General features: G+C 45.7%; 1 protein-coding gene across 3 annotated transcripts; it reads left to right on the forward strand.

Moving 5' to 3' along the window:
* The first annotated feature begins 356 nt into the window (after positions 1–356).
* On the forward strand, positions 357–27937 carry ppp4r4 (protein phosphatase 4, regulatory subunit 4). 3 transcript variants are annotated; one of them, XM_036541892.1, is made up of 25 exons: positions 357–1403; positions 3328–3401; positions 14163–14265; positions 14389–14536; positions 15359–15432; positions 15621–15727; positions 16067–16174; positions 17578–17699; positions 19015–19137; positions 19409–19572; positions 22142–22261; positions 22356–22433; positions 23187–23270; positions 23530–23712; positions 24392–24497; positions 24747–24894; positions 25001–25145; positions 25293–25331; positions 25419–25490; positions 25820–25883; positions 26070–26150; positions 26616–26703; positions 27011–27072; positions 27250–27406; positions 27596–27937. In XM_036541892.1, the coding sequence occupies exons 1-25, from the start codon at positions 1314–1316 to the stop codon at positions 27639–27641; spliced, it is 2586 nt and encodes an 861-aa protein (XP_036397785.1). In that variant the 5' UTR covers positions 357–1313; the 3' UTR covers positions 27642–27937. The 3 variants fall into 3 exon arrangements, with proteins under 3 accessions (XP_036397785.1, XP_036397786.1, XP_036397787.1); XM_036541893.1 differs by having other exon boundaries at positions 23533–23712; XM_036541894.1 differs by lacking the exon at positions 26070–26150 and having other exon boundaries at positions 358–1403.
* The last annotated feature ends 1 nt before the right edge of the window (position 27938 follows it).

Here is a 27938-nt window from a genome sequence, read left to right on the forward strand (position 1 = left end):
AATGTAACGTTAACAGGTACAGCTAGTTCGCCAGTCAATTTAATTAGTCAAGTTGCCTAACATAGCTTAATGGTTGCTGGCAATTCTTCTGTCATGGATGTGTAAAGAGTCACATATACAGCCTGGTGTCAGTCATTTAGATGCAGCCAGAGTACATTGGCGCTAACCCTCCTCTGCCTGCCGCTATGTCATTTGACGTAACTGGTCGCCAGTGCAGCAAGTTTTTCTGCTGAAGCGCGGCTGTAGCGCCGCGTCTCCATGGAGACCAGTTTACCAGCTGCTGCAGCGCTGTGAGCTGCTTTGCGCTGTGTGCGGATTGTGAATGTTGGTCCAGAGATCTGTCTCAAGGTTTCGGTTGCAAACGGGGTTGTATCAATACTGTATTAGAATACTAGACAGCAAGAGACTTGGGAGTAAATTAATGTTTCTTCGTGTCTGTTTAGGTATGTAGCTACTTCTTCACAGCGAATTTCAGTTGGGGTAAGTTAGCTAACGTTAGCTGGCTTTCAAAGCTGTGCGCACAGTGTCATAAACCTTGAGGACTGCAACTGGAGATGAAGCATCGAGCTCACGCCAAAGAGGACCATATTATGTAACGACACAAGGACAGACAAAAAGACACATTTCAGAGAAAGGAAAAGCTGAAAGTAGCTAGCTACTACAACTTGGAGGATCGCTAGCTGGCTAGCTTCATTGATATAGGTGTGATAACTAGATAGCCATCTTACCTAGCTGTACTGAATTTGGCTAGGCATTGCTACTGGCTATCTGGGCTCGGATTTGAATCAAGCGTCACTAATTACTACAAAATTCAGAATTTGCTTGCTAGAAAAATGATCTGTCGTTGACTCTCTTGTTGCGCAACTAGTAGTAACGTTGGCTGGCGAGCAAAAATGTAATGCCTAACCTGCCTCTCATGACGTTCAACAAGCAGTAACGTTACACTAGATAACTAACATTACAAGGCACTAGTCATCTTGATAACGTTAGTCGCTAATCTGGCTAAAAATTCGTAATTTAGAGGAGGCTAGCCAGTTATTCTTTTGCGCAATCGACTCAAGAGTTTATCCTGTAAAATCATGTGAGGTGATGAAGCTAACCAGCTATTTAGCCAAGTTAAGTTGGAACTAGCCTGACATCACTGCAATCCTCTGGGTCAAGGCACCCAACCCGAGGAGGCTCTGTCGTGGGTGGATCATAGCTTTCCCCAAATCAAAGAAACCAATATTACTCATTCACAGTTAGGAGCCATGATCACGATACAGCTTTAACCAGCGACCGCAAAACATAAGGGAAAACTGTTCCTCGGCAAAATGACTTTCAACCAGTCCAGTTTGTTCGGGCAGATAGACGACCTACAAGACCTCGCAATCATCGAAAGACCAATACGAAGAAGTCTGAAGGTAGCTATCATTTGTACTGTGTTTATTACCCTATTGGCACGGAATTAGTTTTATGTGTTTAAAAATATTGTATCCAATGGTAAATTGCGTTTATAAACCTAGTTTATCCAATTCCTTCAGTTAACTTGGCTTTGGTATGACATACCTATGCATGAGAAAAACTGTTGCTGGCTAGCTAACGTTGATGTAATACATTTAGACGGATGTTTCACTCTTGTGGCAAGTCTTATTCTATGAGAGAACAGCACCTAAGCCAGTTTTGCATTTATTGGATATATTATTAGCACCAACTGAGAGTATAATGTAAAGCAGGATTTCAAAAGCATGTAGCTAAATCCGCAACAGCTATCACTTAGTATTAGTAGTTATAATAATAATAATAACAACTGGGATTATGATTGTTATTATTATTATTATTATACAGGTGATTGCATCAGATGAGCACTGTATACAAAATGTATGCTAAATACAGCTTAATTTTCTCAAATACATGTGGACAAATGTAAACTTAAAGAACGAGATTTGTATTTCTGTGAGATCTGCATAGCTGCGTGGTTTATTTTAGTGCTGTATAAAATGGTTCACTTAGGATCGGCAGTATAACAGAATTCACCGAATTACACTCTGCTGAATTTGACACATTTGCGTAGCGAGATCGTTTTTTTCCGGCATTACAGTATATATTTTCAATGTCAAAGGGGTGTATCGTGCTTAAACATTCCTTGTAGCAAAGCACCACTTTCAGCTGGCTCAGTGTAGCGGGGGTTGCCCACTTCGCTTTACTGCGTGACGCAGTTTCAGTCAGCAGTCAGCTCCATCGGTTCTCCCCCTCCTTTTGCTGCAGAGACAAATGGTCTGTGGAAATCAGCTTCTCAGTCCAGGGGTTTTTCTGTACACCTACGACTACCTTAGACATATTTATCGATGCCGTAGTTTTGTTTGCCATTTAAGGCAGTTTTGTACTTATGGAACTTTTAAAATGACCGTTTGGTGTATACAAATACAGTGTTTGTAGGTAGTGGTAATTATAGTTGGTACTTGCTTGCGTTAAGTAAGAACGGTCTATGTTGTAGGGTTAGCTGTGATTATCAGAGCTCTCTGCCTGTTTGAATTGTTTTCTTTATGTCTCCGTTGCCAATCTACCTTGCATATCAGAAAGGAATGGGTTATATATTCATGCTGTGTCACCGACTCGTGGAGAAGGCAGTTTTAATTGACTTGGATTGTGCATGTGGGGAGAATGCATCATTTCCAGAGGGGGTGGGTGTTTTCTCTGAGCCGCGTTGCGCGAGGATCCGGAGGAGCATCACAGATAATGAGAGAAGCCTTAAAGTAATAGGCTACACCCACACCGCTCAGTCCCCCCACACACACTCTTCCTACGCGGAGGGGGTGAGACGCATTTTATCGTGCCTTGCTGTTAAAAAAAAAAACGGAGCCGTTTTAGAGCGGCGTGATTGAACCTTGCCCGTGGCCTCTGAGTGCGACAGACCTTGTTTTCAGTGTAAATGCCAGTCTGAGTGATGGAAGCCGGCAGGCCGCGACGCAGTGGGGGCTGGAGCTATTGCACCTCACCTGCTCCTCGGAAAGCTTATAAGCATACGTCCCTTAAGATTTGTAGCTTGTGCTTAGAAACCTAATTTCCAGTCAGATCCTGATGTCAGAAAATCCATCTGGGTAAGGGCGAAAAAGGGGACCATCTTTCAGAGAGCCCCAGGAAGGAAATGAAATGCCTTTGGAAATTAGGCACAGATCGGTCTAGCAACTGCATTTCAGAGACCTGTGGGTATTTTTTCAGTTAGGATTTCATGTGGGCATGTTTTGTGCTTCTGTCCTTGTCTAAATTTATCTTCTGTTTTTTTTTTCAACACAACCTTCACAATCCCCAAACCCTCACTCCTCTCGTCTGTGTCTCATTTCCAAGACTGCGGAGGAGATCGAGAAGCTGACAGTGGACGAGGATCTGAATGACATTGAGCGAGCAGTGTTTCTCCTCAGGTAAAGAGAGACGGTTTATTGCCCGTGGGTGCAGAAATGTATGAGGGCATTACGCATTAAACTACGGCCAGCAGGAAGGTTACTTCCTTTGATATTCCTTATCCATGGTGTGGACATGTTGACATAAAGCATATTTAATGTGTGAACTCACTTTCATTGACATGTGCACACAAGCATCACTGAGAGAATACACTTCTTCATATACTGCTTTTAGAGGTATTTCATGATTGACTGTGGATGGAACTACTGGGTCTTGGTCTCATCATGTACAAATTTCTTATCACATAGGAACAATTGGAAACTTTGAAGAAGTACACTCACATCAACATTTATTAAAATATATAATCTAACTGGACAACAAGGACTTTAATGCCAGTGCCATGTTCTTCCACCCAACCCAGTTTAGCGGTTTAGTTGATTCAGATGACAGCTGATACTGTGGGGACACAGTGGCATTCTTCAAGGCTGTCCATATGCCAAAGTCTGCCTAAAACAATGGCACATGAAACTGACACCTGGACACTTTTTACATTGGCAGTCCCTTGTCCTCTCTTCTTGACAGTTATAGTCTATGGAGCTGGAGACAAGTGTCAGTACCTTCCAGTACTATTTGAGCCGTCAGTGTGACATCCTAGTTCCTTGTAAGAATGGTTTACAAGTAGCGCATGTTTATTCATGTATTTTCCACTCAGACCTCTCTGTTTTCAAATGACATTGGACCACAGACAGTCAGGGGCACGTGGACCTAGTTGCAAAAGCTTGTTTAGACAAAACAGAATGTGCAGGGGAGACAAGGTGAATAATCCGCCAACTTCAGAAGAAAGATGAAAATGTTACTCACTGTTGTCTTTAGAAAAGTAAGCCAGTGGAATACACTGAGGATCAATGAGATTTCAGCTCTGGCTGTTGGCAAGTGTACTAGGTTTCCCTCAGTAACATTGCTGGTAAAACTTAAACACTGAACGTGCATGAATGATTGTGGGGATACTGATGCCATTGATGATGGGATATTTATTGTCTGCACTCAGGGCTAGACCATGGCAAGTGTTCTGCATGGGGCCAAACCATGGGGTAATGGGGTATTTGGATCTAGAACTCATTCACGAGGGTCAGACAGTAGTAATTCACCCTGTAACTGTGCTGGTTGCACAAAGCATTTTTCAGTCAGGCCTTCAGATGCTGAAAAAGAGGTGGAAGACATATGGTTACAATCGTAAAACCTTTTGTGATTGTTTTTGTGGATTTCTTTGCCAGCTACCAATTAATTAATTGATGCTAATTAATTAATGGCTTACAGAACATTAGTCACTCTGGGCTTTCAGAATCAGTCCTTGGGGGGTGGGTAAAAGGGCTACTGGAATCGTTCCCATGAGTCACCTATAGAGAACCTCTTTTTTGTCTTTTTTTCCCACAAATTTGCCAAGAGTGTGGTGCAGTACTGTATTTGCTCCCCAATAAAGAATGAAGTCCAAACATCCCATAAGAGGAATGGACTGATTCAAAGAAAATGTTGCTATCCAGAACTCATATCACTCATAGTCTATGGCAATCCTTAGCAACATGCGGAAATTATACGAATGCCAGTATTTGGGTTTTGCATTGAATAAGATGTACATAAGTCATGCAGCCATTAAATTTTATTTGAAGTGCAATTATTAGCGACACAGAAGAAGTATCTTTCAAGTCTGATCTTGTCCAGTTTTCAAAGTTATTTCCTCTTAGAGATTACCTGCAGTATGTAAAGATGGCAGTACTGCATTCGCAATCTTAAGTTTTGCCAGTAAAAATAATTTTGAGAATGTTTTGACCTACTATGTTATGTGAACAGTTCCCAACACTCATAATTAATTATGTTTGATTTAATTAAAAATAGAAGGAAAGCTTAACCGGAACTTTCAGCACCATGCATGCCAATCATAGCTTCCTTTGGCCTCAAGCCTATGTCTATTAATCTTACAACGGTATGCTTGTTTTTGTTGGAAGTTCTGTGTGGGCCACAAACATGATGTGGGTGAATTTATTCTCACACATGTTTATATTGTACAGCAGCAAAGATTATATGCAAACAATTGATATGTGAATCTCAACTGAATTCTTTTCTGACCTGTATGACAGGTGTTTGAGAGATTTCTCCGTGTTGCTAGAAGCAGTGTAGCAGCTAAGTTTCTGTCATTTTTCCATAATGTAATATTGTTTCTTGATCACACTGCTGTTTATGACTGATAAGAATGTTTGCTACCATACTGACATCATCAACTGAAGCAGCACCTGTTGTGGTGTGGAGCTTCCTTAAATTTCAGCGTCAGAAACAATCTATCTATCTATCTCATTTGCACTTGGTGAGCACCTCACACTTAACAGCTTTTTTCTTTTTTTTATTCCTGTCTAATGTGTGTTGTTAACCTGCAGTGAAGCTTCATAAGATAAACTTTGTTAGATACAAATTACACAGAGTCATTTAAGGTCATGATGACATTTTTTCCACATGCAAGTGTTAGAAAGCATAAAATGTTACACATTTCTAGGAGGAGTTTGCTTTATATTATTCAGAGATCACAGCACCTGAAAGTAGATTTTAATAATGAGATCAAAGCAGCTTTTTAGCTCTTTGCACCTGAGTGCAGCGATGACGCAAAGTGCTAGGGTCGTGTGATGACACAGAATGTGTGGTTGGGACAGCCTTCTTGGGAAGTGCCATACGTTCAGATACACTTTGTGCTGGTCGGTGTCTTGCCCTTTGCCAGTCCGGTTGGAAGCTTCACCCCTTTGCCAGGCGTGGTTGGTTACAGCTCAGCTCACAAAGCGATGCATGTAGAAGTCTGGCTTGACCAGCCACTGACTTCCTGCCCTTGGATCGGTGAGAACTGTTTACCTTACCGGGCAGTGGCTCGCAGTGTCGTCGCCGGTGTAGCAGCTAATGAATATTTCAGCCCTGGCGCTTTGATTGATTTCAAACAGGCCTGGGGAAGTCAGGCGTGCTGTTCTGAGGAGGTCAGTGTGTTCGTCCGTGAGCAGTGACTGCTCCGTGCTCTCAAGCAGAGGTAATCTGACTGCCACTCAGCGCGGCCTCACAGTGCACTGTACCCGCACTGATGTTATGGGGATTTTTGTGTCATCAAAGTTGCATTGCCTGGTTCTGATTACAGGTCAGATGGAGCTGGGGGTTTATTCAGGTGTCGTGAAAATCAATGCACTACTAGGCCTTCTGTCGGGTTCGCTGTGCTGTTGGTGCATCGCAGGAGAGATATGGCCTCTTTGGCATTAAAAGGTAATGCCGCCAAACAGGTAAAATGTGACGTGTTGTTCCTTGCCTACTGTTTAGAAGGCATTCATATTGCAAAGCATGGAAGTGGTTCCACACGAAAGACTTTTTCATGTGCTTCTAAAAGAAGGTCACACGATGTCATGGATGTTAGCTTGGATCTGATAAATGGACATAACTTAAATTTAAATGGCATGATGGACAATAAAGCCTAAATGTATCCTAAACTGAAGAGACCAACCAGCTACGAGAGTAATATATACAGCTTTAGTATGCTTATTGAACCTGGATGTATGTGTAGTCAAAAACATTTTAACAGCAACAAAGTGACTTGCCAGTGAAGTTTTCACTGAGAAAAGGAGGGATGGAATCTGGGTTTTCTGTGAAGGTGATACAGCATGAAGGCAGTTAAGAAACCACAAAATGATTTCAGATTATCTTGAGTTTTTAGCTGTTAATGAAGAGGACATCCAGTATAGATACCCACTAATATAAAGATAAGGAACAGCATATTAAAATGAAAATTTTAAGTTCAGGTAGAGGTAAAGTTCATCCTAAGACTTGACATTATGAGGACATATTACTACTGATGTGAATATTTTGCCCTGCAGTACATCATAGTTATCACAGTAATCACAGACCACATGAACTTGTCCATGGAGGGAAGTAGTGTTGTCCATTTTGCAGAACTGGCACCTGGTGATAAGAAGCCCTTGTTTAAGTGTAGGATGATGTCTCCTTTCTCATGTATGGTCTAAGGAAGTGATGAAGACTACTACCTTGTCTTCTGATGTGAGCTCAGTTGTATCAAGCCTGTCTTTGCTCTGCCATTCACAGAACACAGACTCAGACTGCCTTTAAAATTAAAGTAGAATGTTTGTGGCTTATTCCCAGTGGTTTTAAACTGTTTGCCTCGTGTTGTAGCACAATTCTTTTAGCATTAGCGCTCTGGAGATTCTCAAAAGAGTTATAGTCATTGCTCAACTGTGATAAAGCTCCTCTGCAGTCAGTAGAAAATGGCTCTGGTTTATCATGCTGACATATTCGCTTCTATACCACACACTCATGCTGAAGTCTGCAAGCACTTGAATTTCATTTAGGAGTTTAGAAATGTGAGACATCTAAGAGTTTTGAAACGTGAAAAAGTCTAAAGTTATTTATGTACCAAATCACATAAATGTGAACTACATATATTGCTTTATATAGACAATATGTATGAACCTAATTGATTTAAGCAGCTTTCTTTCATAATACCATTGACATGGTATCACATCCAGTATTGCTTGTGTAGCTTTACTTACTTCTTACTTACTCACTTTACTTACTTCATTTAAGTAGAGAGATTGTTAAAATGCAGTAAATCCAAGGTTTTGCATAACCAGGTCACTGATTAAAAGTAAAAAGAGGCCAATTTTGTATAGGCCATCGCTGAAATGTACAGATGTGTTAATATTGAAAAAATGGGTTGGAGAGACTTAAGAATAAATTGAAGGCATTATATGAGTCAGAAAGTACTAAATAGCAGAGTATTATTTACAACCATAGTTTCTTTAATTACTGTAATTTTCTTTTTTTTCCCTGACTTGTTTCTCTTTACATCATCTACAGTTAATATATAATTTTTCTGCTTGGCTTGTCTTCTGACTTAAATAAGAGGACTTCTGCAGCTTTGCGGAGCATGAGAGAAGCAAGCTATCATGCTTCTCAGTCGCATGTTTCCTTATATTTGCTTCTTGTTGCTGCATAGATCAGCTTCCAAACCATGATCTTTGCTGCAGCTGGCTAACCATTCTGGCCCTCTTTACATTCAGCCTATCATTATTGGGCCGTGCCCCTTGTCTTCTGGGATCAGCTGCAGGCATCCCAGTGCCCTTCCAGTCACCCAGTCTCCCATCATTCTCTGAATCTCTGGTTCCCCTGCAGTGTATTGGACTGCACATCAACATGAGAGCTTCCCCATATCTCATTTGCTCATTTATTTTCCATTTCATTCATTCTCAAATGTAAAAATACTGCTTGTTATTTCACCCGAGCATTTACACAGCTTGTTTCTAACCAGAACTGCTGTACATTGCTAACATATTAATTATGATTCATTTTCTTAATTTTGTTCAAAGATATTTTTCTGTGTTTTGTTTTTGTGTTGTTTTTATTGTAATGTCATTCACTGCATATCACCTCGAATGCAAGGCTCTTTTAAATAACTCACTAATAACAGTTGGAAAGAGTTATACAATGACTTGACAGCTTTGTCTATTATATTTTACACAATGCTGTGATCATTTACCTGTATGCAATCTGAGATGAAAGGGGGACCATTTTGGAGGTGTGGTGAGCAGTCTCGAATACGTTCATTCAAACAGTCTGCATCGCCTGAAACTGGGTTTGTGATACAAGCTTTGGTTCATCATGCCAAGACTGGTGCCTCTATACTCAGGGGTGCAGTAACCTACAAACCCATAATCTTCGTTTCTGAGGCTAATTAAGGATCTTATTTGTTCATCTCCTTTTGCTCCTTTGGGTAGAAAACCAGTTCTAAGAACAATGTAGTAGCTCCTGTTTGCCTTTAACTTTAAAAGTTAATAACCTGGAGCCGGGGGACCTCAGGGTTGGCGTCAGCGCCGCGCAGGCTTCTGCGGAGAGGAGCTCTCGTACAGTGTGGGCAAGAGGGGCCAGGCCTCTCACAGCAGACGCGGTCCAGATGATGATTCACAAAGCGAACGCCAACCAGAGGCTCAGGCTCAAGAAGCTCGGCCACGATGCCGTGTTTTATTTAATGCTCAACCCGATTAAACATTTACCACACCACAAACTTGTGAACCGGAACTTTCCGCTTTTAGCGTCGTGAGACAGAAAACGCATGGACATTTTTCATGTTTCTGGCTTCGAAGTAATGACTAGCACGTGCTCCTGCTTTCCCCAGGGGAGGGCACAGTCAAGAGTGTTCAGCCTGCTGTAATAAACATGCGCTACATCAAAGTGGACATCATTCACATTTTACAGCCTCCTCTGTCAGAGGCCTGCTTATCTACAGTGACTGTTTGGCTTCCCTGAGCCTTATCTTTCTGCCACCTAAGGTGTTCCAAATGGCTGAAGTGTAGTTTACCTACTACAGCCGGGTGGACCAGCGTGATCTTTCGAAGCAGCGGTTTGCGCATGTCCGCAGTCCCAAGATTGGAGTTTTAATGGCAAACATTGGCTTTAGCAGCGGAATCTATCTCACTTTAATGTGAATTTGCTTAGCAGACACCTCTGCAGCACCTCCCTTTTACACGGCTCTTTACTGTGCCTCGTGTCACTTCCTATCTAGACATACAAGAAAGTAAAGCCTGTTAGCCTAAGCAGGGTGCTCTAAATCGAGTTAGTGCTGAGGCAGATTTAAGGAGGAAGGTGAAGTCTGAGATGCGGATTTAACAAGGTGAGGAACATGTGGAGTCTGTGCTGTATAATTGTATAGGAGGATCATCTTGCTGTTCTGTTGCTTCAAGCCTGAGGGAAGGGCCGTCTTGCAGCAGTGGCACACATTCTTATCAACCATTCCCCCTATACCTACAGACCCAGTCATTACCCCTGTACCCACAGGCCCAGCCATTACCCCTGTACCCACAGGCCCAGCCATTCCTCCCTATACCCACAGGCCCAGCTGTTCCGCCTAAGGCCCAGGCATTCCCACCTATATTCACAGGCCCAGTCATTCCTCCCTTTACTCACAGGCCCAGGGGCATCTAAAGCGTGACGTCCTGCCCCTGCTTCCACTCCTTTTGTCTCTCTGCCTGCCTGCTGCTTTCCTCACAGTTTCATCCGGAGTATTTTTAGTCCTGGCAGGAAACAAAGACCGACCTTTCTTTCCTGCGCGAGTCGGTGGCATTGAAGAGAACTCGCCGGTGTGTCAGCTGCCGCATGCTCGACACGCAGAGCGAGTGGCTGACGTCCAGAGCACCGTCACGCTCCGCACTCTGCCACCGGCCGCTTGTTTGTCACCCTCCTGCGGCTCTGTGTTTACGTCACCCCTGTGACGTCGCCGTGTGTGCGAGGGTGTGTTCGGCCTCCCCTCGGAGCAGACCGAGCAGCTCCTAGGTATCCAAGGCCTGCGGTTTTTGTGGAGGTGTAGGGGCCGTGAATGTGACGCAGCCAGGCAGGGCGTGAGGAGGCCAAACACCGTCAAGGTGTCGCACTTCCGGTACTCACCGGCATCTGTCACCACCGTGTTCCATGTCACCGCCTCTCACAGTTCTTCATGGTGGTATTTGCTTTGCGGTTTCCATCTACTGAGAGAGTCTTTTAATTTGAGATGCTTTAAAATCATTTTCTGATTTTCCCTTCAGTTCTGTCAACATGGCCTAGTGCAAAGACACTGAAGAGGTCATTGTGGTGTATGTGGCAGCTTCATTTTGCTAATCGGTTTCTGTTTATGGACCAGGCTACCCAGGCTATTCATTAACTACCATAGCAGCATGCAAAGCATTTCTATTAAAGGTGGCTGAAATCTCGATGACTGAAGCAACGGAATCGTGCTGGAATTTTCCAGGCACGATGGAGAACCCATTAGCTACGCTCGGGTGCTCAGTGATTTGGACCCCACTCTCCATATGATGCAGCCTGAGTCATGATCGAGGCGTCTGCCGTTTCGCCAGACCTCGAGTGGCAGGAGTGCGGAGTAGTAAGTCAGGGTTCTGGGCACATAGCAGGTTAGCCTTGTCCAAATCTGGGAGAAAGTCCTGCTGCTGTGTCCCGCGCGCCAAACGCCTGCAGTTAATGGGTTATAGATTTTACAAGTGGCCGCGGGTAGAAGTGCCAGCCAAATGGATGTCTGTGATAATGACGATGACAATGTGAAATGCCAGTTCTCTCTGAGATGGTGGGTATGCGGGAGATTACTGCCGGGCCCATGGAGGAATTAAGTGTGGGTGTGTGTGTGCTTGTGGGTGTACGTGAGTCCTAGAGTGAGAGAGAGAGTGTGTGTGTGTGTGTGTGTGTGGCGGGGGAAGGCTCTTTAGCCTGTTAGTCTATTTGTTGCTGTGACAGTGTACCCTGTGGTGTTCTCTGGAGGAGGGAGGTGAGTGTTTGTGCCAGCTCCCTCTGTAAACCAGTCCTATAATCATTTCTCATTCCTGTAGAGGCCAGAGATGCCCTCTGTGGGTGAAGTGGAGGGGGGTGGGGTTGGTGGTGGTGGGGGGCAGCCTTATAAGTGCTAAATGAAAACAGGAAGATGTTCTGCTGACCAATCATTAACCAGGACTCCTGGAAGCCAGCGCCTCCGTGTGGAATGTAGCGGAGTCCCGCGACGCGGGGCTGTCTCCAGCCTTCTCATTACGCCTCTGCTGCGGATGCACTTTTCTGCTGAGATCAGGCTCCTGCCGGTGACAGGGTGGGGGGGAAGAGGAGGCGCTGCCAGACGAGGAGTAATTGCTCTGGAGGTCCTGATGAAGTCTCATTACCGCGCACTCCTTCAGACTCCAGAGCATTCCAGCAAGGCGGGGGAAGACCGTGGGTGCGCTGTGTGACGTCTTCTGTGGAGGCACTGCAGAGCACTGTCTCTCTGCTCACAGCAAAGCTGCCGTAACCCTCGGGGTATTAGGGGTGACATCAGACACCCCCTAATAGTGCCCCACTCACTCATGATCTGATGGTGGCTGCCAGAAGAGGTAACTCCTCCCAGCTTAGCAAAATATTACACCCGGACGTAGCATCTCTGTGAGACTGAGAAGCCTGCTGAAAATCGTACCACGTTTTCACGCCTGGCAGTGAGAGCTCGCACCCTGGAGGCTGTTGCTGACGGGTTGCGCGCCATCTGCCGTCCTCCACCTGGGGACTGCTGCCGAGTTGATATTTTTTGCGGCAAAGCAATGAATGGAGCTGCTAATGGGACAAGGGAAAGTTCAGCCCCTTGTGGAACTTTCAGACCCGCCAGGGTTGGTGGTGTAACCCAAGTCCCGAGTGTCTCCTCATTCAGCAGTCAAACCTAATTACAAATGTTAAGGCAGCTCTTTTTACTTTCCAGGTATCGCAGGGCCCAAGCATTTTCAGGGAGATCAAAGTACCTTGCTGGGCGACCAGGTCATGTTACTGGCCTTCTCAGCGTCCTGCCTTAATTGATTAAGCTACTCTTGTCCACAGGCCCCCATCTGCTCTGTTCTCATGTGCTGCTCCATTCAAACATTAAATAAATGGAGCTATTTGCAGATGCAAGGTAATATCGCTCATATTCAAGGAGTGCAACCGCTATGACCAATTTTCTCTAGGCTCCTTTCCAGAGTCACTTGGAAACAACCCAGATCAATTCCTAGTTATTAACTAACTGTACCAACAAAAGGCCAACGAAAGAAAGCCTATCTCTTAAAAGAAATTAATACCTGTTAATAGTTTATTATGTAGTGTGTCAGTGTGAAAGCTGATAGACACAGAGCTCTACATGAGAGAGCCTACCAACACTCTGGCAGAATGGCAAAGAGCAACTCCAGTTTGAAATGGAAGATAGACAAGTTGACAGATTTTTAGAATTTGTTTGTAATAAGCCCCCTGGAACTGCTACAGCGGGCATTTCTTTGCCAAAAAACTGTATGTCTTTTGGAGTGGAGTGTAATGATCGGAATTGCTACTCAGTTCTTCGTTCTTTATTATGACTCCATAAGTCCATAACTTTCTCCTCTAGGAATATGTGACAAAAATAATTGATAATCATAATCATGATCATAATCATAATGAAGTCAATTGCTTATATTTGCCAAAATGTCAAACAAATGGAAATCCATGAATAGGCCTTGATTAGAATAATGAAATTGTGAATAACATTCCGTGTGGGACTCTTGTTAGGGGAGTACACTATGTAGTAGTATGACACGGATCCCCATTGTTGATTCCAGTTTAAAAGGTGATTTAAGTTTATGGTTCCTGAGAGTTGGCAGTGGGCATAGTCTGTAGTGGTAAGAATTAAAGCCTCTGAGGTGGCTGTACTGGAAACCCTCCAGATCCGACGTTTGCTGGAGTTAAGTTCAGCTCCTGCAGCTGTTGCCGCTTTAAGGGAATCGGGGAAAAGCAATGCAATTAACTCACAATTAGGTGCCCTCTTTCTCCTTCAGAGTTCACGTACCATACATCTCTCTGTGACTAATTTCCCTCGCCAGCCCAGCATGGCTGCACTGTCAAACACACAGCACCGGCGCTTTGAAGGCGGAAGTCGCTCTCATTTTAACCGATGAAACTAAATGTTCTTTTAAAAGCTGCCAGGTTCATTTCCTTCAGAACAAGCAGAGCACCGCAAGGTACAACAATATGCTGTACACACACCGGAACGAGATGTTAGATTTTTATCTGCGGAAAATTAAACTCAAAAGGTTGTGAATTTCTTGCTCTAAATTGTGAGATAATCTCTTCATAATGTATGGAAATGTCATTTTTGCGGTCAAGTGCTGAATGATTCAGTACGAGCCTGCGTGCTGCATGTGTCGGTGATGTCTCTCACCGGCCGGCCGCGGTGTGACTGTTGTTGTGTTCCCCAGCTCGGGTCAGGATGTGCAGCGGGCCAGCGTCGTCGTCAACCTGCCAAACCTGGTGCGACAGAACCCGGCCGAAACTTTCCGGAGGGTGGTGCCAAAAGTCAGGGTGGGCCAAAAGTCTCTTCTTCCCAGTGTTTGACGGCAAAGATTAGACCATTAAAGATTAATCTGGTCCTGTGGCGCCCGGTTTGCGCGAGAGATTGACGCAGAGCTCCGCCCACACACACAGGAAGTGCTGCATGTCGCCGGGGTGGAGATGCAGCTGGCCGCCGCCGGGTCCTTCCTCACCATTCTCCAGGATGACATCATCCTCATCCAGACGCACACCCACTCCATCCTACAGATCGTCCTGCTCAACCTGGATCACCGGGACGCAGGTCGGTGGAGGCTTTGGGGGGTGGGGGGGTGGGGGGGGGGGGTGTTGTCAAGGGTAATGAGTCATTATGGGATGCGGTGGAAGCAAGAGCTGCGTGCTCCATTTGCGTTTCATGCGGTTAGGACTTTGACCTGGATTTCACCGGCGTGCATTGATTTCAATTAAGACAACGCTGAGAGTGGAGTGAAAAAGGAATGACATCATTTTTGGCATCACCACAATGTTCTGCATTAACACCTTAGGAATACATAAATTTGTATAATGAATTTCAATTTCAGAATTTTGTTCACATGAATAATCCAATCTTGTTACTTGATCGTACCCTTCAAATGCACAATCTCGGCTCCCAGAGAGCTCTTACCACATTGTATATGTGGTATTGCAGTGAGACTGCAACTGTTTCAGAATGTTAATGTGTTAATGCATGTCCCTGCCAACCTGTCAAATCACAGTACAGCGTGTGTTTCCGTTCTGTGCTTGGTCCAGAATGTACTTTAGTTTGGCTGTTTTCGTCTGGAAGAAAAGACATAAAACTGCAGTTTAAATTCCCTGCTGGGCTCAGATGGTATGATTTGCTGTCACTGGTAGTCAGTAATGGCATTCCCACACAACTTTAGTACGATGTGTAATATGAGTTATTCCTTTTGGATGTGGATAGACAATGTGAAGCTATTCAGATTGATAGCTGTATTTTGATGAGCGCACAGTAAATGCCTGAGCCTTACCTCCCTTTTTACTAACTACCAGGGATATGTTTTTAATGAGGATATGTTTGTTCCCACCCTGTATGAGTGTTGTGTGACTCTGACGTTTTGTTCAGCAGTGGTCAGCAACGCGTGGCTGGAAACGTTGCTCTCAGCAATCGATGCTTTACCAAAGGAAACCATCAGGCAAGAGGTAACTGATAATTACCTACAGCAAACTTACACCCTCTGCGTTTAACAAAGCTGATAACCGCGAAGCAGTTGAAGCTTAAGGGGTTTCTTCTGCGCGCGCTCACCGAGGCGCGCGCTGCCCAAGTGCGTTACGCGCAGCCGCGTGGCCAGCCTCGGTCTCACAGCCTGTGCCCGTTTGCTCGCACGCAGATCTTGAACCCGCTGGTGTCGAAAGCGCAGCTCTCCCAGTCGGTGCAGGCGCGCCTGGCCAGCTGTCGCATCCTGGGGAAGGTGGCCAGCAAGTTTGAGTGTCAGATGTGAGTGTGGTCGACTCTTCCCTAACCCACAGAGGAGCTCTCACTGAGGACACTGACAGCAGTGCTGAAATACTGGATAACTATGATTTTATATACTGTAGCATTGTTTATGGCATAGGTTTGCACAGGCATTTCTGGGAATGAAATGAAGAGGACAACCTCTTGCAGTCAGTGTAATCTCCTTTATGGCAGTTTGATAGTAATATGCTTCACTGTAAATTGATGCAATATATGTCACTTCTCAGCCACGTGTGGGCATTGCTAATGTGGCAGTTACCATGTCTCTGGGGGTGATGGCACTCTCAACTGAGCTTTGCCTCTTGGACCCCCCCCCTGCAGGGTGAAGAAGGACCTGCTGCCCCTGGTCAGATCGCTGTGTCAGGATGTAGAGTACGAGGTGCGCTCCTGTATGTGCCGCCAGCTGGAGAACATCGCCAGGGGAATTGGGTAAAGAAAAGAAGAATCCTTCCGCGTTTTCCCCCCTCCCGTGGGGATCGTTTTCAAACAGATCCCAGGATCTTTAGAGCTCTCTCGCACCTCTCAAGAAGATACGGCATCTGTCAGCTTTTTCAGTGAATCCCTTTGTCCTGCTGCGGGAGACACAAAAGACATCTCACACACCTGTTGCCACTGATTGGTGGGGATTATATAACATGCAGATGCACAGCAGAAGTTGTACCCATGGCCAAATGAAATAACAGGAGACATCTCTTGTGTGAAAGACACACAGTGTGCCAGAATGGTTTGGAATCCCTATTTTTAATCTGAAGGCTAAGAGTAGATTTCTACATGGGGCGTAGACGTTGTGTGCTTAAGCACGGTGCTTTACCCGCATTGCTTCTGCAAACATCTGGATGTAGAAATTGATAACACTGTAAATACATAAGCTACTTAAGTTTCCATGGCTTCGGTTTTCCACAAAGCAGATAGAGAACGTGGTGTAACAAAGGAAAGGTAAGTGAATATAAACAGAGGCAGAGCCTGGGATTGGGAGATGCTGTGCCTTCCCCCCCCTGCTGACAGTCTGTGTGAGAAGTGTGTGTAATGCATTCTCCTCAGGTAGGAGAAGCTTCACTGCAGGCAGCAGCCAAATCCCACGAGCTCCAGCAGATGAAGAATGTCTGTTGAATTGTGCAGCGTTTGATAGACTGCAAAGTCCGGGAGGAATGTAGGCCAGCGAAAGACAACCGTTTTATTCAGTCCCCCATGTCCTGCTGCGCTGTACCTGGGACTGATCTCTGATCAGTGAACGGCATCGCCTCTCTTACAGCGCGGCTTGGCTGGGCACAGCGGCGCTTCTAAAACGGGATTTTTGGTATTGGCCATAATCATTGTATAACGCAGGCATATTGTGGAGACGGGCCAGCGAGTGCTAGCGCCAGGGTCTGCTTACTTCCCTGGACCTGCTGAAAGCAAATAGCATAAGCAGATGATATGACTTATCACATGTCGTTTGAGATTACAGCTTCACCCACTGGCTTTATTCCTTTATGTTTAACAATGTAACGCTTAACGCTCACGCTGCACTGTTTGCCCAACACGTCCTGCCCAGACTTGCAGAGAAGTGTCAGCTGTTGGTGTATAAATCAGACACGCTTGATGCGCAGCATGTCACAATCTTGAAGGCACACACTAGTAAACTCTCCTACTTGCCACCTACAAAAATATATAGCTGCCCTGAGTACTGCTAATTTATGACTTGCAGATCGTAACTGGCTTTAGAGTCAGATATTTATGGATATTCTCATAGAAATATGTGAGGGGTGTTCTCAACTCCTCTCCCCCTGGTTGTAGAGGAAGTCAGGTGTGTATGTGTGTGCGTGCGTGCCTCACTCCCACTTTCTCCGTAGCGTGGACCACACCAAGGCGGTGGTGCTGCCCGAGCTGGTGGAGCTGGCCCGTGACGAGGGGAGCACGGTGCGGCTGGCTGCCTTCGACACCATCGTCAACCTGCTGGAGATGTTTGACAGCGGTGAGCGCACTCCACTGTATATGCTGCCGTCGATAACGCATGTAAGCTAACGCTATTGTGACACGCGCTCAGTGACGGTATCCAAAGGACGCTCCCAGCTGCGCCAAGGCTTCATTATGCAGAACAGCGTGCCAAATTGACCTTGAATGACAAAGTGTTTCTCAGGGAACAGTGCAGGCAGAGATAAGGAAAAGGACAGAGCTGGTCCAGGAAACGGACAGACATAATGGATTAACTCACTAACGTTTAGCTGGCCCTGCACCTTTCCTCTTGTGGGTGAGTTAATGGCTTTAGTGGTCCTCCTAACATCACTGGTTAGTCAGTGCCTTAACATAAACCCTTTAACATGAAAGCTGTTAGAATATGTCTTCAGGTCACTACTTCAGTTCTGACACTTTATGGACCAGACCCTGTTGGGAACCTTTCAACGGATTTGTTTCAGAAACTGATAACAGAAGTGCAGAGAATGTCAGATGTTCTGGTGCTACTCGTGAAGGGCATGGCACAGACTAGCGGCTGCCCCATCTATCCATATGGACAGCTGGTCAGCAGCTTTGGACAGCAAAGGCTTCCCTGGCACTCCCTAATGGAGCTGGTACTCCCTAATGGAGCCCCCTCTCATCCCAGGCTACATCTGGGTGGCCAGTGGCCCGCACAGACCGACCTCCTCTCCCAAGCCAGAGCAACACTCTGGCATCTCAGTCTGGCCCTGCTTAACCATTGGGTTTGTCCTTTGAGAGAGAGGTGATCCATGCACCACTCAAAAGTCCCATCCACAGGGGCTCGCTGTTCATATGAGTAGAAAGTTTCCCAGTTCTGGTGTGAAAGAAATGCCATGAGCCCAACAACCTGCTCATTGCCATCTATCCTTGAGCTGCAGCAATGCCCTGGTGATGAGGAAGCACCTCAAAAGCCATCTCTGCCACAAAGCCAAAAGCTTGAGCACTGCTCTGTGAGCCAATAGTTTTTATATGCATCAGTTTGATTGATTTCAAAGCTGAGTGTTGCGTCCTCAGCAAGAAAGCCAGCAAGCACAGCATCTATGTTTGTGTTTGTTTACAATTTTTTTTAACTATCCCCTAGGCTGGGATGGGTTTCCCTATACTGGTTCATTGAAACCAGTACCCAGGAGGATGAGAGCAAATAGGCAATTACTGTGATGTTTTTGAACCTCAACGTTCTAGTATGTGGTATCACCTGTGTGCATGATACTCAAGGATAATGAATAAAGAGAAGGTTACTATACTTGTAGAATGCCTGCTTTGTACAGACTCCTGCTGTGTTGGTGCAGCCTCTTTCTCCCCCTTATTTGCAGATGACAGGACTCGCGTGATATTCCCATTGGTGAAGGCGTTCTGTGAAAAGTGCTTCAAAGCTGATGAGGCAGTTCTGGCTTCTCTGTCATTTCAGTATGGAAGGCTGTGTCATGGCCTCTCAGGTAGGGCCCTGCTCTCTGTACACAATCACTGGGACACCAAAATGATGACAGTATGAGAAGCCATATTATTGGTGACTCACACCATTTTGCTATACAGTACTGAAGCGTAGCTTGTTCGAATGCGTACAGTGTTTTATTTTTTGACATTGTTGAAAAGTGCTGAAAAGGTATTTCGTTTTGTTAGGATTAGACATAGTCAGAAGCATACATTGTCAATTGATCATATCCTGTCAGGTGTTTGAGGGCTGTCTCACTTACTCTTTCTCCACAGGGAGCTTCACAGAGGACCAGCACCTGTGGTTCTTGGAGTTCTATAAGAAGCTGTGCATTCTGGGCCTTCATCTGGAGAATGGACACTGTGAGAGCCAGGCGTACCCTCTCGAGCTGGAGAGGAAGTACGAGCTGGTGCGCAAGAACTGTGCCTACAACTTCCCTGTGAGTGCCCAGAGGTCCTGTACAAGCCATTCACAAGCAACAGAAGTAACTCTTGAGAGGAGGGACTTCACTGGAGCACATTATCCTTAGCGGACTCACCTGGGCAGCCCTCTGTGGCTCTGCACCTTGATGCATTTGCATAAATGTGTGTTGTATATCAGTCTCTGACAGGAAAGAATGAGAAACACGGAGATAAAATAATTGAAAAGGCAGATTCAGCTGTCTAGTGTTTTGAAATGGAAGGCAACCCAGCACGAGATCAGTTTTACCATCCCTTTACCATCCCTCTGCTGCGAAACCTCTCATTAGCATAGTAATACATTCAAGGAAGCATGAGCTAGAACTCCATCCACTTCCTACCCTTCAAATGCGCTTGTCTGTTTAAATTTTCCAGAGGTCCCGTCACATTTTATGTAATAAGAATTTTGAGAAAAAGACTGTGTAACTATACAGTTGTAAACTATCCATTTTCTACTGGCACTATTTCACACATTTACACAGGTTTCTCTACATACTGATATTGTTTTGCCATGTTGTGGCAGTTGTGTTGTGTCAGTTCTGTGCCAGGTAACAATGGATACCAAGCTTTAACACTTGTTTTTAGCAAGCTTTGATACCTAAATTTTAACTCATGTTTCTCTGATGGCTGCAACTTGCTCAAAGGCAAATAAAAAGACCTCATGGGTCCACCAGGAATAGTAAGGTTTTAAGCCGTCTGTTCTCCATTTACCTCGGAGTAGGATCTCACTGACACACTCTCTGGTGCAGCGCTCAGCCCAGCCGCAGTGCTGCAGGCTAGCAGTTGTGTATATATAGCCTGGCACAGGCTTCCATCAGCACGGGGATGTTAAAAGGTTGCCCCACGGTCACCCTGTCCTTTCAGGGGGCTACGGGGAGGTGCTGGGGACAAAGCGGGCGCTGAAACCCCAGAGGGCAGAGCTGGCGCCAACAGTCCCGGGCCTTTTGTTCGGAGACCCCTGATGGGTGTACATGCCCTGCTCTCCGCTTCAATAATGCATCGCTCAGAGTGGAGACTGATGGAGGGCCTTCCCTTAAATACATGTGTCCTACTTTACCTAGGAAAGGCCTTTTGTGTCTTTACAGAATTGTTGCAGTTATTATTTCCAAGCTTCAGACTTTTATGCAAAGAAATATTTTTGGCCGTGAATTCATTTAGAGAGCTGGTGATTGTTATGGTTAGAGTTTCAGATGTGTAAAATGTCTAATTTAAAGTGAAGGTGCTACATAATTTTAAAAAATTGAAATGTTCCTATCATATAAAACTGAAAATGATTGCAGTGAAAGGGGTGCTGGATTACACAAAGGTCCTGTATTATAAAAACATTTGCAATTTGCAAGATTCAGGGTACTTGAAATAACCTAACAAGTGTTCCTAATATAATGTTAGCATCCTAAATCAAGCGGGGATTTAACATTTTACAGAACAGTGGTAACTGGATCATATCGAAATCATAATGACATGAGCAAATTTTAGCTGTGGGTCTGTTTTAGCTCCTTGAGGGGTCAATGCTTAGAAGACCTAAAGGAGCTTTTGTGCTGAGGGTGTATCATTTGACATCATTTGAATTCACCCAATTGACCATGCTTATTTTGTGTGACAAACTGCAAACATGCCCGTGATTGGCTTTAGTTATTTAACTGGGGGTGGGCAAATTACAGAAAAAAAGAAATGTTACTTGAGAGAGTATTTTACTGCTGCTGGTGAAGATACATAGCAAGCCAGTTAGCCAGACAAGTAAGCAGCGGTCTCAGAGCTTATTAGCAAGAAAACAGACTTCAAAGAAAAGAGGCAGTGATCACAGCTAACGTTAGCTGCATCCACCATCTGCTATTACCGCCTCTTAAAAAAAAAACAAGTTTATGATTATAGTTGGCATTTTGTGAGCTGGCTAGCTAAATTACTGAGCTGTCAAACGTCAGTAATATGAACATATTTATAGACTGTTCAGTCAGCAGGAGTCTGACTGCACTACTTAGTTGATATGAACAAACTGTTTCATCGGCTTTGTATCTGTAGTGTGAATCAGCCTTGAGCTGCATATTTACTTTTGCTTATTTGCTTTTAGTAATTTGGGTCAGGGTTTGACAGGCTGATTTCAAAACCCCAAGCTGACGCGACATCATCAGAGCAGCCGAAAACCATGACATCACATACCCAAAATAAAATCCACAGTCAGTCTTACAATAATTCCCTTGTGGGAAAATAAATAAGTAAATTAAAGCACCATTTCCACTGGTCTTTTTATCTTTGGTATTTAAAAATTAGCCTGTACTTATCAGGGCATACCTTTGGTCATTATCATAATATGTGATAAGGGCTACAGCCAAGTAGTTGTGCAGTCCTTATCTGTCCAGCTTTTATGGGATTCTATTTAAGATGGGGGGGGGGGGTATAAAAACTAAAATCAGTTGGGTAGCAGCCTCTCAAGATTAATACCCTGATAGTCAAAATCTTGGACCCAGAGAAATTTGGCAATGACTGAGATGATGCTTGTCATGCAAGACATGGGAACATCTTTCTAAACCCTTCCATGTTCTCACCCTCCAGGCCATGGTGTTATTTGCCGACCCTAAATGCTTCCTTTCGGAGCTGTACCCCACCTTCTCCAGCCTGTGCAACGACCCAGAGATCTCCGTCCGGCGCACGGCGGCCGCTGGCTTCCATGAAGTAAGGCCGCGACCGCCGTTTAACCGAAACCCCTGCGACCGCGGCACGGTCGGCAACTTACACTGACACAGTTCCTCCCCGCCCCTGTTTGCAGGTTGCTAAACTGTTGGGCCCCAACGTGCACTACATTCACAAGGAGCTGGTCACTCTCCTGCAGGACGACTCTCTGGAGGTGAGACTGCGGCACCGCACGCTTGGCAAAGACATTGGAATTCCCCGTTAGCGTAGCCCGCTAACCCCACTTTTCATCCAAATGTACGGTTCAGTCATGCTTCAGGAGTATGGTTTACAGAGCAGTGTGGCCCATGAAGCCTCAATGGGAGACAAAAAAGGCTCTCAGGCTTCACGCTGAACGCGCCGGCTTTGAAAGACCCCTCGTCACGTGGAACGGAAAGTCCCCGGGCCACTCGGCATGTGAGACGTGACGCTGAGTGACTAACAGACCTGCCTGCGATGGTAATGATTTGTTGTTTGGCAGCCGAGGAGAGCGGCCGCGTTCGGCTGAGCGCGTGCGTGGGAGGGTGGGCGTGCGGATTTGACACCGTTAGCTGGAAAGCCGGTAGATGCGCTCCGCATCACCGAGTGGGATGAATACATTAGTGTCCTCTGCCGTGAATGGGGAACTCTGCGTATTATTTGTGCTCGGAGTCAGCGCACTCAGGGTCCCAGGAGAGGGCCTTGTTAGTCACACATCATAAAGCATATCAATATCTCAGTGCCCAGCTGCTGACTGCAGAGAGCCTGTCTCCACCTCCATGTTTTCTGGGCTTTCGCGGTGTAGCATATAGAGTAGGCATAGTATCGGGATACGATATGCAGTGTTATTCTGGAAACGGACCAGGGCGGATGTATGTAATCTTGCTCTTTGTCTGTTGGGGGTTGAATGCGCTGATGACGTGATCGTGTCTGCTTCCCTCATATGTAGGTGTTGGATGCTTTGATGAACAGTCTGCAGGAGACTCTGGAGCTGGCCACGTTGAGAGGAGATGGAGCTGGGGCTGACAGCAAGGTGTGCTTTGTGGCTGAACCTTTTGCCCTGTTCCAAACCTGAGAGCTGGATTCCTGCAGCTTTTTCACCACCTGTCCCTTTATTCAGCGGTTGACTGACACCTGGGATAATATGGCACTGAAGTAGTAAAACGGAGTGCAGTGAAATAAAAAATGAGAACATTTCAGTTGCAACACCTGAACTTGAGTGATGTGAGCCCCCTCTGCTGGCGGTGCTTTGAAATGCAGGTGTGTCTGACTGTGTCTCCGGATTGTTTCAGCAGGTGAGCGTGCCGGATCTGATCCCGGCCCTAGCAGCGGCGGAGCAGAAGGCCGCCGCCTCACTGCGCTGGCGGGTCCACGAGAGGCTGCTGCAGAGGTACGCCTGTCTGCCGCGCGTCATCTCCGGGGACCAGATCTACTTCCGCTTCCTGCAGAGGATGTTCACCATCATCACCACCAATGTAAGTCCCGTGTCTCAGGCTACTGGACAACTTCTGCTAAGGCCAGGGACCACACAACCCCCCCCCCCCACCCCCACCCCCCAGGGATACCGGGATCTGGTGTGCAGTGTTTCCTGAGTTCCTTATGTTGGACAGCCAACATAAGCAGAGCAGTGCTTGGAGAGGAACACTTTGCAGCTTTGCTTTATTTTATCTGACAGGTTAATTGTTCCTTCTGTTGAACAAATCAGTAATGTTTGCTCCTTTGGAGACAAATAATACGGAGCCACAAAACAAAACAGAAATATCTGGCAGAATTCACCCTGACAGTCACATCTATTAAATTCTATTTTCACTGTCCCTACTTTACTGCATTTCTAAATAAGCGTATAAATTTAGCATAGAGGACATTTTTCACAAGTCTGACCGTTTTAGCAAATAAATACTTCAGAGGCAATGAGCGTGAGCCTTTGTTAAACACTATTATTGTGCGCTGCCCACTCCTACTCGGAGGCGCAGGTAAAGGAGTCCAGCAGTGCTGTGAAGGGCCGCGTGGTGTGAGGTCACTTATTCACACCGTGCCGTTTTGTTTGGGATAATTGTTCGCCGTTATGATTAGCGCCGTGACAGGGGCCGGCAGCGGGCAGTGTTGGAGTGACGCTCGGCCCGTCCGCTCTCTCTCTCTCCTTCCCCTTTCCAGAACGTTCTCCCCGTCCAGAGGGAGGCGGCAAGGACGCTGTGCGTGTTCCTGCGCTACAACCGCAAGCTGGAGCAGCGGCAGGAGATCATCGGCAAAGTGGTGGACCGTGAGTGTGGCCCATCCCTCTCCCACACACCCCCCCTCCTCAGCCCACCTCCACTGCACACCCACATATCCACACAGGCGCGCCGCGGGAGAAACGCTGACAGAATCAGTTAACCCCTCTGAGTACTGAGTAAGAGTCAGGCCTAAGGGCTGATCGCAGAGGAGCAGCACATGACACAAGTCAACCTACGTGCTGTGACTGTGGCGTGCATTATGCGTTCACATGGATCACCTTCTTCCCACATCCCAGAGCTGGCTCAAGGAAAGAGTTACTGGAACAGGCTGCGCTACCTGGACCTCTGCGAGATTGCCATGGAGCTCTTCTCAAAGTCCTACTTCTGTAAACACTTTCTGGCCCCGGCTCTGGAGCTGGTAAACGACCCCGTAGCCAACGTCAGGTACAAGGCCGGTCTCTCACTACTTAACATGACAGCGTATGAGACGGTATATATGGTGTTCTTTGATCCGCATCGTGGTTGTTGGTGTCCTGGGCTCCCTCCTCAGGTATAAGCTGTGCTGCATGCTGCCCAGGCTAAAGTCCACCATCAGGCTGCCCTCGGAGAAGCCCCTGCTGCAGCAGCTGGAGTTCTGCGTCCGCAGGCTGCTCTGCAGGGAGAAGGACAAAGACGTCGTGAGCACCATCCGGAAGGTGAGGAAGGGTCAGCACGAGGGAGAAGGAACTGTCTTACTATAGCAATCCTGGTCAATTTTAGGATCATTAAAGGTTAGGGTTTAGGGTCACGTTCAAGATTGGTTGAGCAGCGTCATAACTTGTATTTGTGTGCCTCTTTTTCAGACAGTGTTAGATTTGGACAAAATGGACATTACAGAGCCAGTAAGTGCCCAGCCTTGAATCACCCATGAACAGTCTGTCATTGAAGTCGGGGAGTGGCTCACCTCAGGCTGTCTCTCTGCTCTCCAGTACCACAAGCGTCATGAGCGGGACCTGCTGGACCAGAAGAAGGAGAAGGAGGAGAACCTGCTGCTGGAAATGGTGAGACGACCAGCCCAGCAAAAGCAATGAAGCAAAAAAGTGCTTTTTTCCCACAGGTTTCATCACCATGAATATTCATGAATTCAGAAAGGTTATTTGACTCATTTGGTGATTAAGAAGAGAAGAGATGAATCATTGTTCTTAACTTTGTTATGTAATCGCTTGAAACACCATTTAGTTAGTTTTTAAGTTTCTTTTCAAAGGGTTAACAAAGAACAGGTTACAAAAGAAGAGCTTTTGTCGAGAAACAATAGTTTCACAGCAGTTTGCTTCAGTGAACAGGCATGTTTATTTTATGTGTGTTTCATCACTTCCTGTGTCTTTACCAGGAGCAGTTGGAAAGGCAACAGAGCGAAGGAAAGCTCACAATTGACAAACATGCAGACAAGAAACGTGAGCATTTCTTGTGTCTAAATTTTCTACTTGTGTGTGTGCATGTTTAGTCGTTCAACAATCTCAAAGCCAGTCCTGATGTGTAAGAGTTTCTAAATGGTTCTAAATGATTTTGTACCATGTAGTTGAAATCAGAGTTCTGATCACCCATATTCTATGGTAATGCTAGTGTAATGGTTATTTTAGGCAGGGACAGTAAGACTGGGTTGTCTGTAGCCAAAAACATGTCAGGATCCACATCAGGAGCTGCTTTGTCCACCTCAGCTGGTAAGAGTGGTCCAGACACACACAGAGATGTACATAGACACACATGCGCACACACACTCACACACACACTATGCCCTCATCCATAAAGTATGCAATCATTGGAAATGTATGTTTCACCACTAGGGTATGGATTAATTTAGCTGACATTGAATTCATTGACGTTTACATAAGTATGTTACAAATGTTTTATACACCATGGTGTTAGAAGAAATGCAGGATTAAAATAAAGATGCTCTTGCTGATTGATATCACTCACCTGACACTTTTTCAATAACATACAAATGGAGTTACTGCTATGCAGTGGTATATTTTGGATTGTTTTGCCACACAATTCACACTGATGCAGCTTGAAGGGGGTCCCTCTGTGAGCCTACATCAACAGATACATAGAACATATATGTGTGTAGGTTTGAGTTTGTTAATAATGAAGGTGATGGCAGCACCTATCCTCTGTTAAATTTGCAGGTAAAGAGAAGAAGGCCAAACTGGCACGGAGCCGATCGCTCAGCAGCCACCCAACCACCTCCAAGATGGTCAACTCAGACAAGCCACCGTAAGCTACCCTTTCCTGCCCCTCTCAGGCCTAAATTCCCTCCCCACTGTGTGCACAATCTCACAGCGTTCTGAAGACACTGGCAGCTCAGGAAGAACAAAAATGACCATACATCTGTACTGGTTTGTGTTAAATTCAGTTAAGTAAATCCAAAACAGTCAGGAGAGTCAGCTTGATTATACTGTTATTTCTGCCTGTGTTGCTTATACTTGTGACACCTTCATTGATTAACATGCATTTGAGGCTCTGTAAATCAAAACCTTCTGTCTCCTTTCACTGAATCAGTTCTCTGTGATATTTATTCCAGAAAGGGGAAGGAATCGAGCAGCGGTCCCGGAACTACAAAGGGTACCCTGGTCCCCATCAATGGTAATACAGGAGAATATTCACTCACATTTCATGTGGAGCTAAGAAGTGTCTCTGTCTCACTGCCATACTGATGGATGATTGTTGTGCTGTGTACCCTTCTCCTTAAATGAATATTATAGGGATGCTATTATTCTAAAAAAAAAAACAGGTTTTCCTAAGTCTCCTTGTGTTTCACAGATGACACCCTGCGGTCCCACCACTTCAGCACGGCGTCCACGTCCATGTCCTCGACCCCCTCCACCTCCATGCCCGTTCTGATCCGCAGCAACACCACCAATACCCTGGACCACCGGAGCAACGGCACCAAGGACACGCAGTCCCGGAAGCTTACCATGTAAGTGTAGGGCAAGACAGCGCCTGCTCTGTGCAAACCCCGGATGTGAGGAAGTGAAACCTTCAGCCTCTTGAATACCATACTTACCAGTGCAGGACACCAGCAGTAATTTTCAAAATTTCATGAGCATTTGGGTCAAACGTGATTAAGGTAACACTGACCTATCACTTTCCCTTTCTTTTGAGCAAGACAGAGAAAGTCTAACTCTTTCGGGATGCAGTCGGGGAGGGAGTGAGGCTGTCCCAGGAAGAGGAACCCCAGGAGCTTCAGAGGAGAAGCGGGGGCCGACGCACTGCAACCCCAAAAGCTCCACAATCTGCTTAAAGTTGTCAAATAAATATGTATTTTCCTGCTTATGATGAATAAATGAATAATAATAAATGCAGTATTTCCTCACATTGGCTTTTGGGAACGTCAGGATTCTTCAGTTCCGTCCAATCGACCCATCTCTGCCTTACTCCACAACTTGTACCATTTGTTAAAATTACATTTGGAACAGATCAGTTGTACAGTATGTATTTTATTTTGTTTA

This window comes from Megalops cyprinoides, chromosome 12 (assembly GCF_013368585.1).
Source record: "Megalops cyprinoides isolate fMegCyp1 chromosome 12, fMegCyp1.pri, whole genome shotgun sequence".
NCBI lineage: Eukaryota > Metazoa > Chordata > Actinopteri > Elopiformes > Megalopidae > Megalops > Megalops cyprinoides.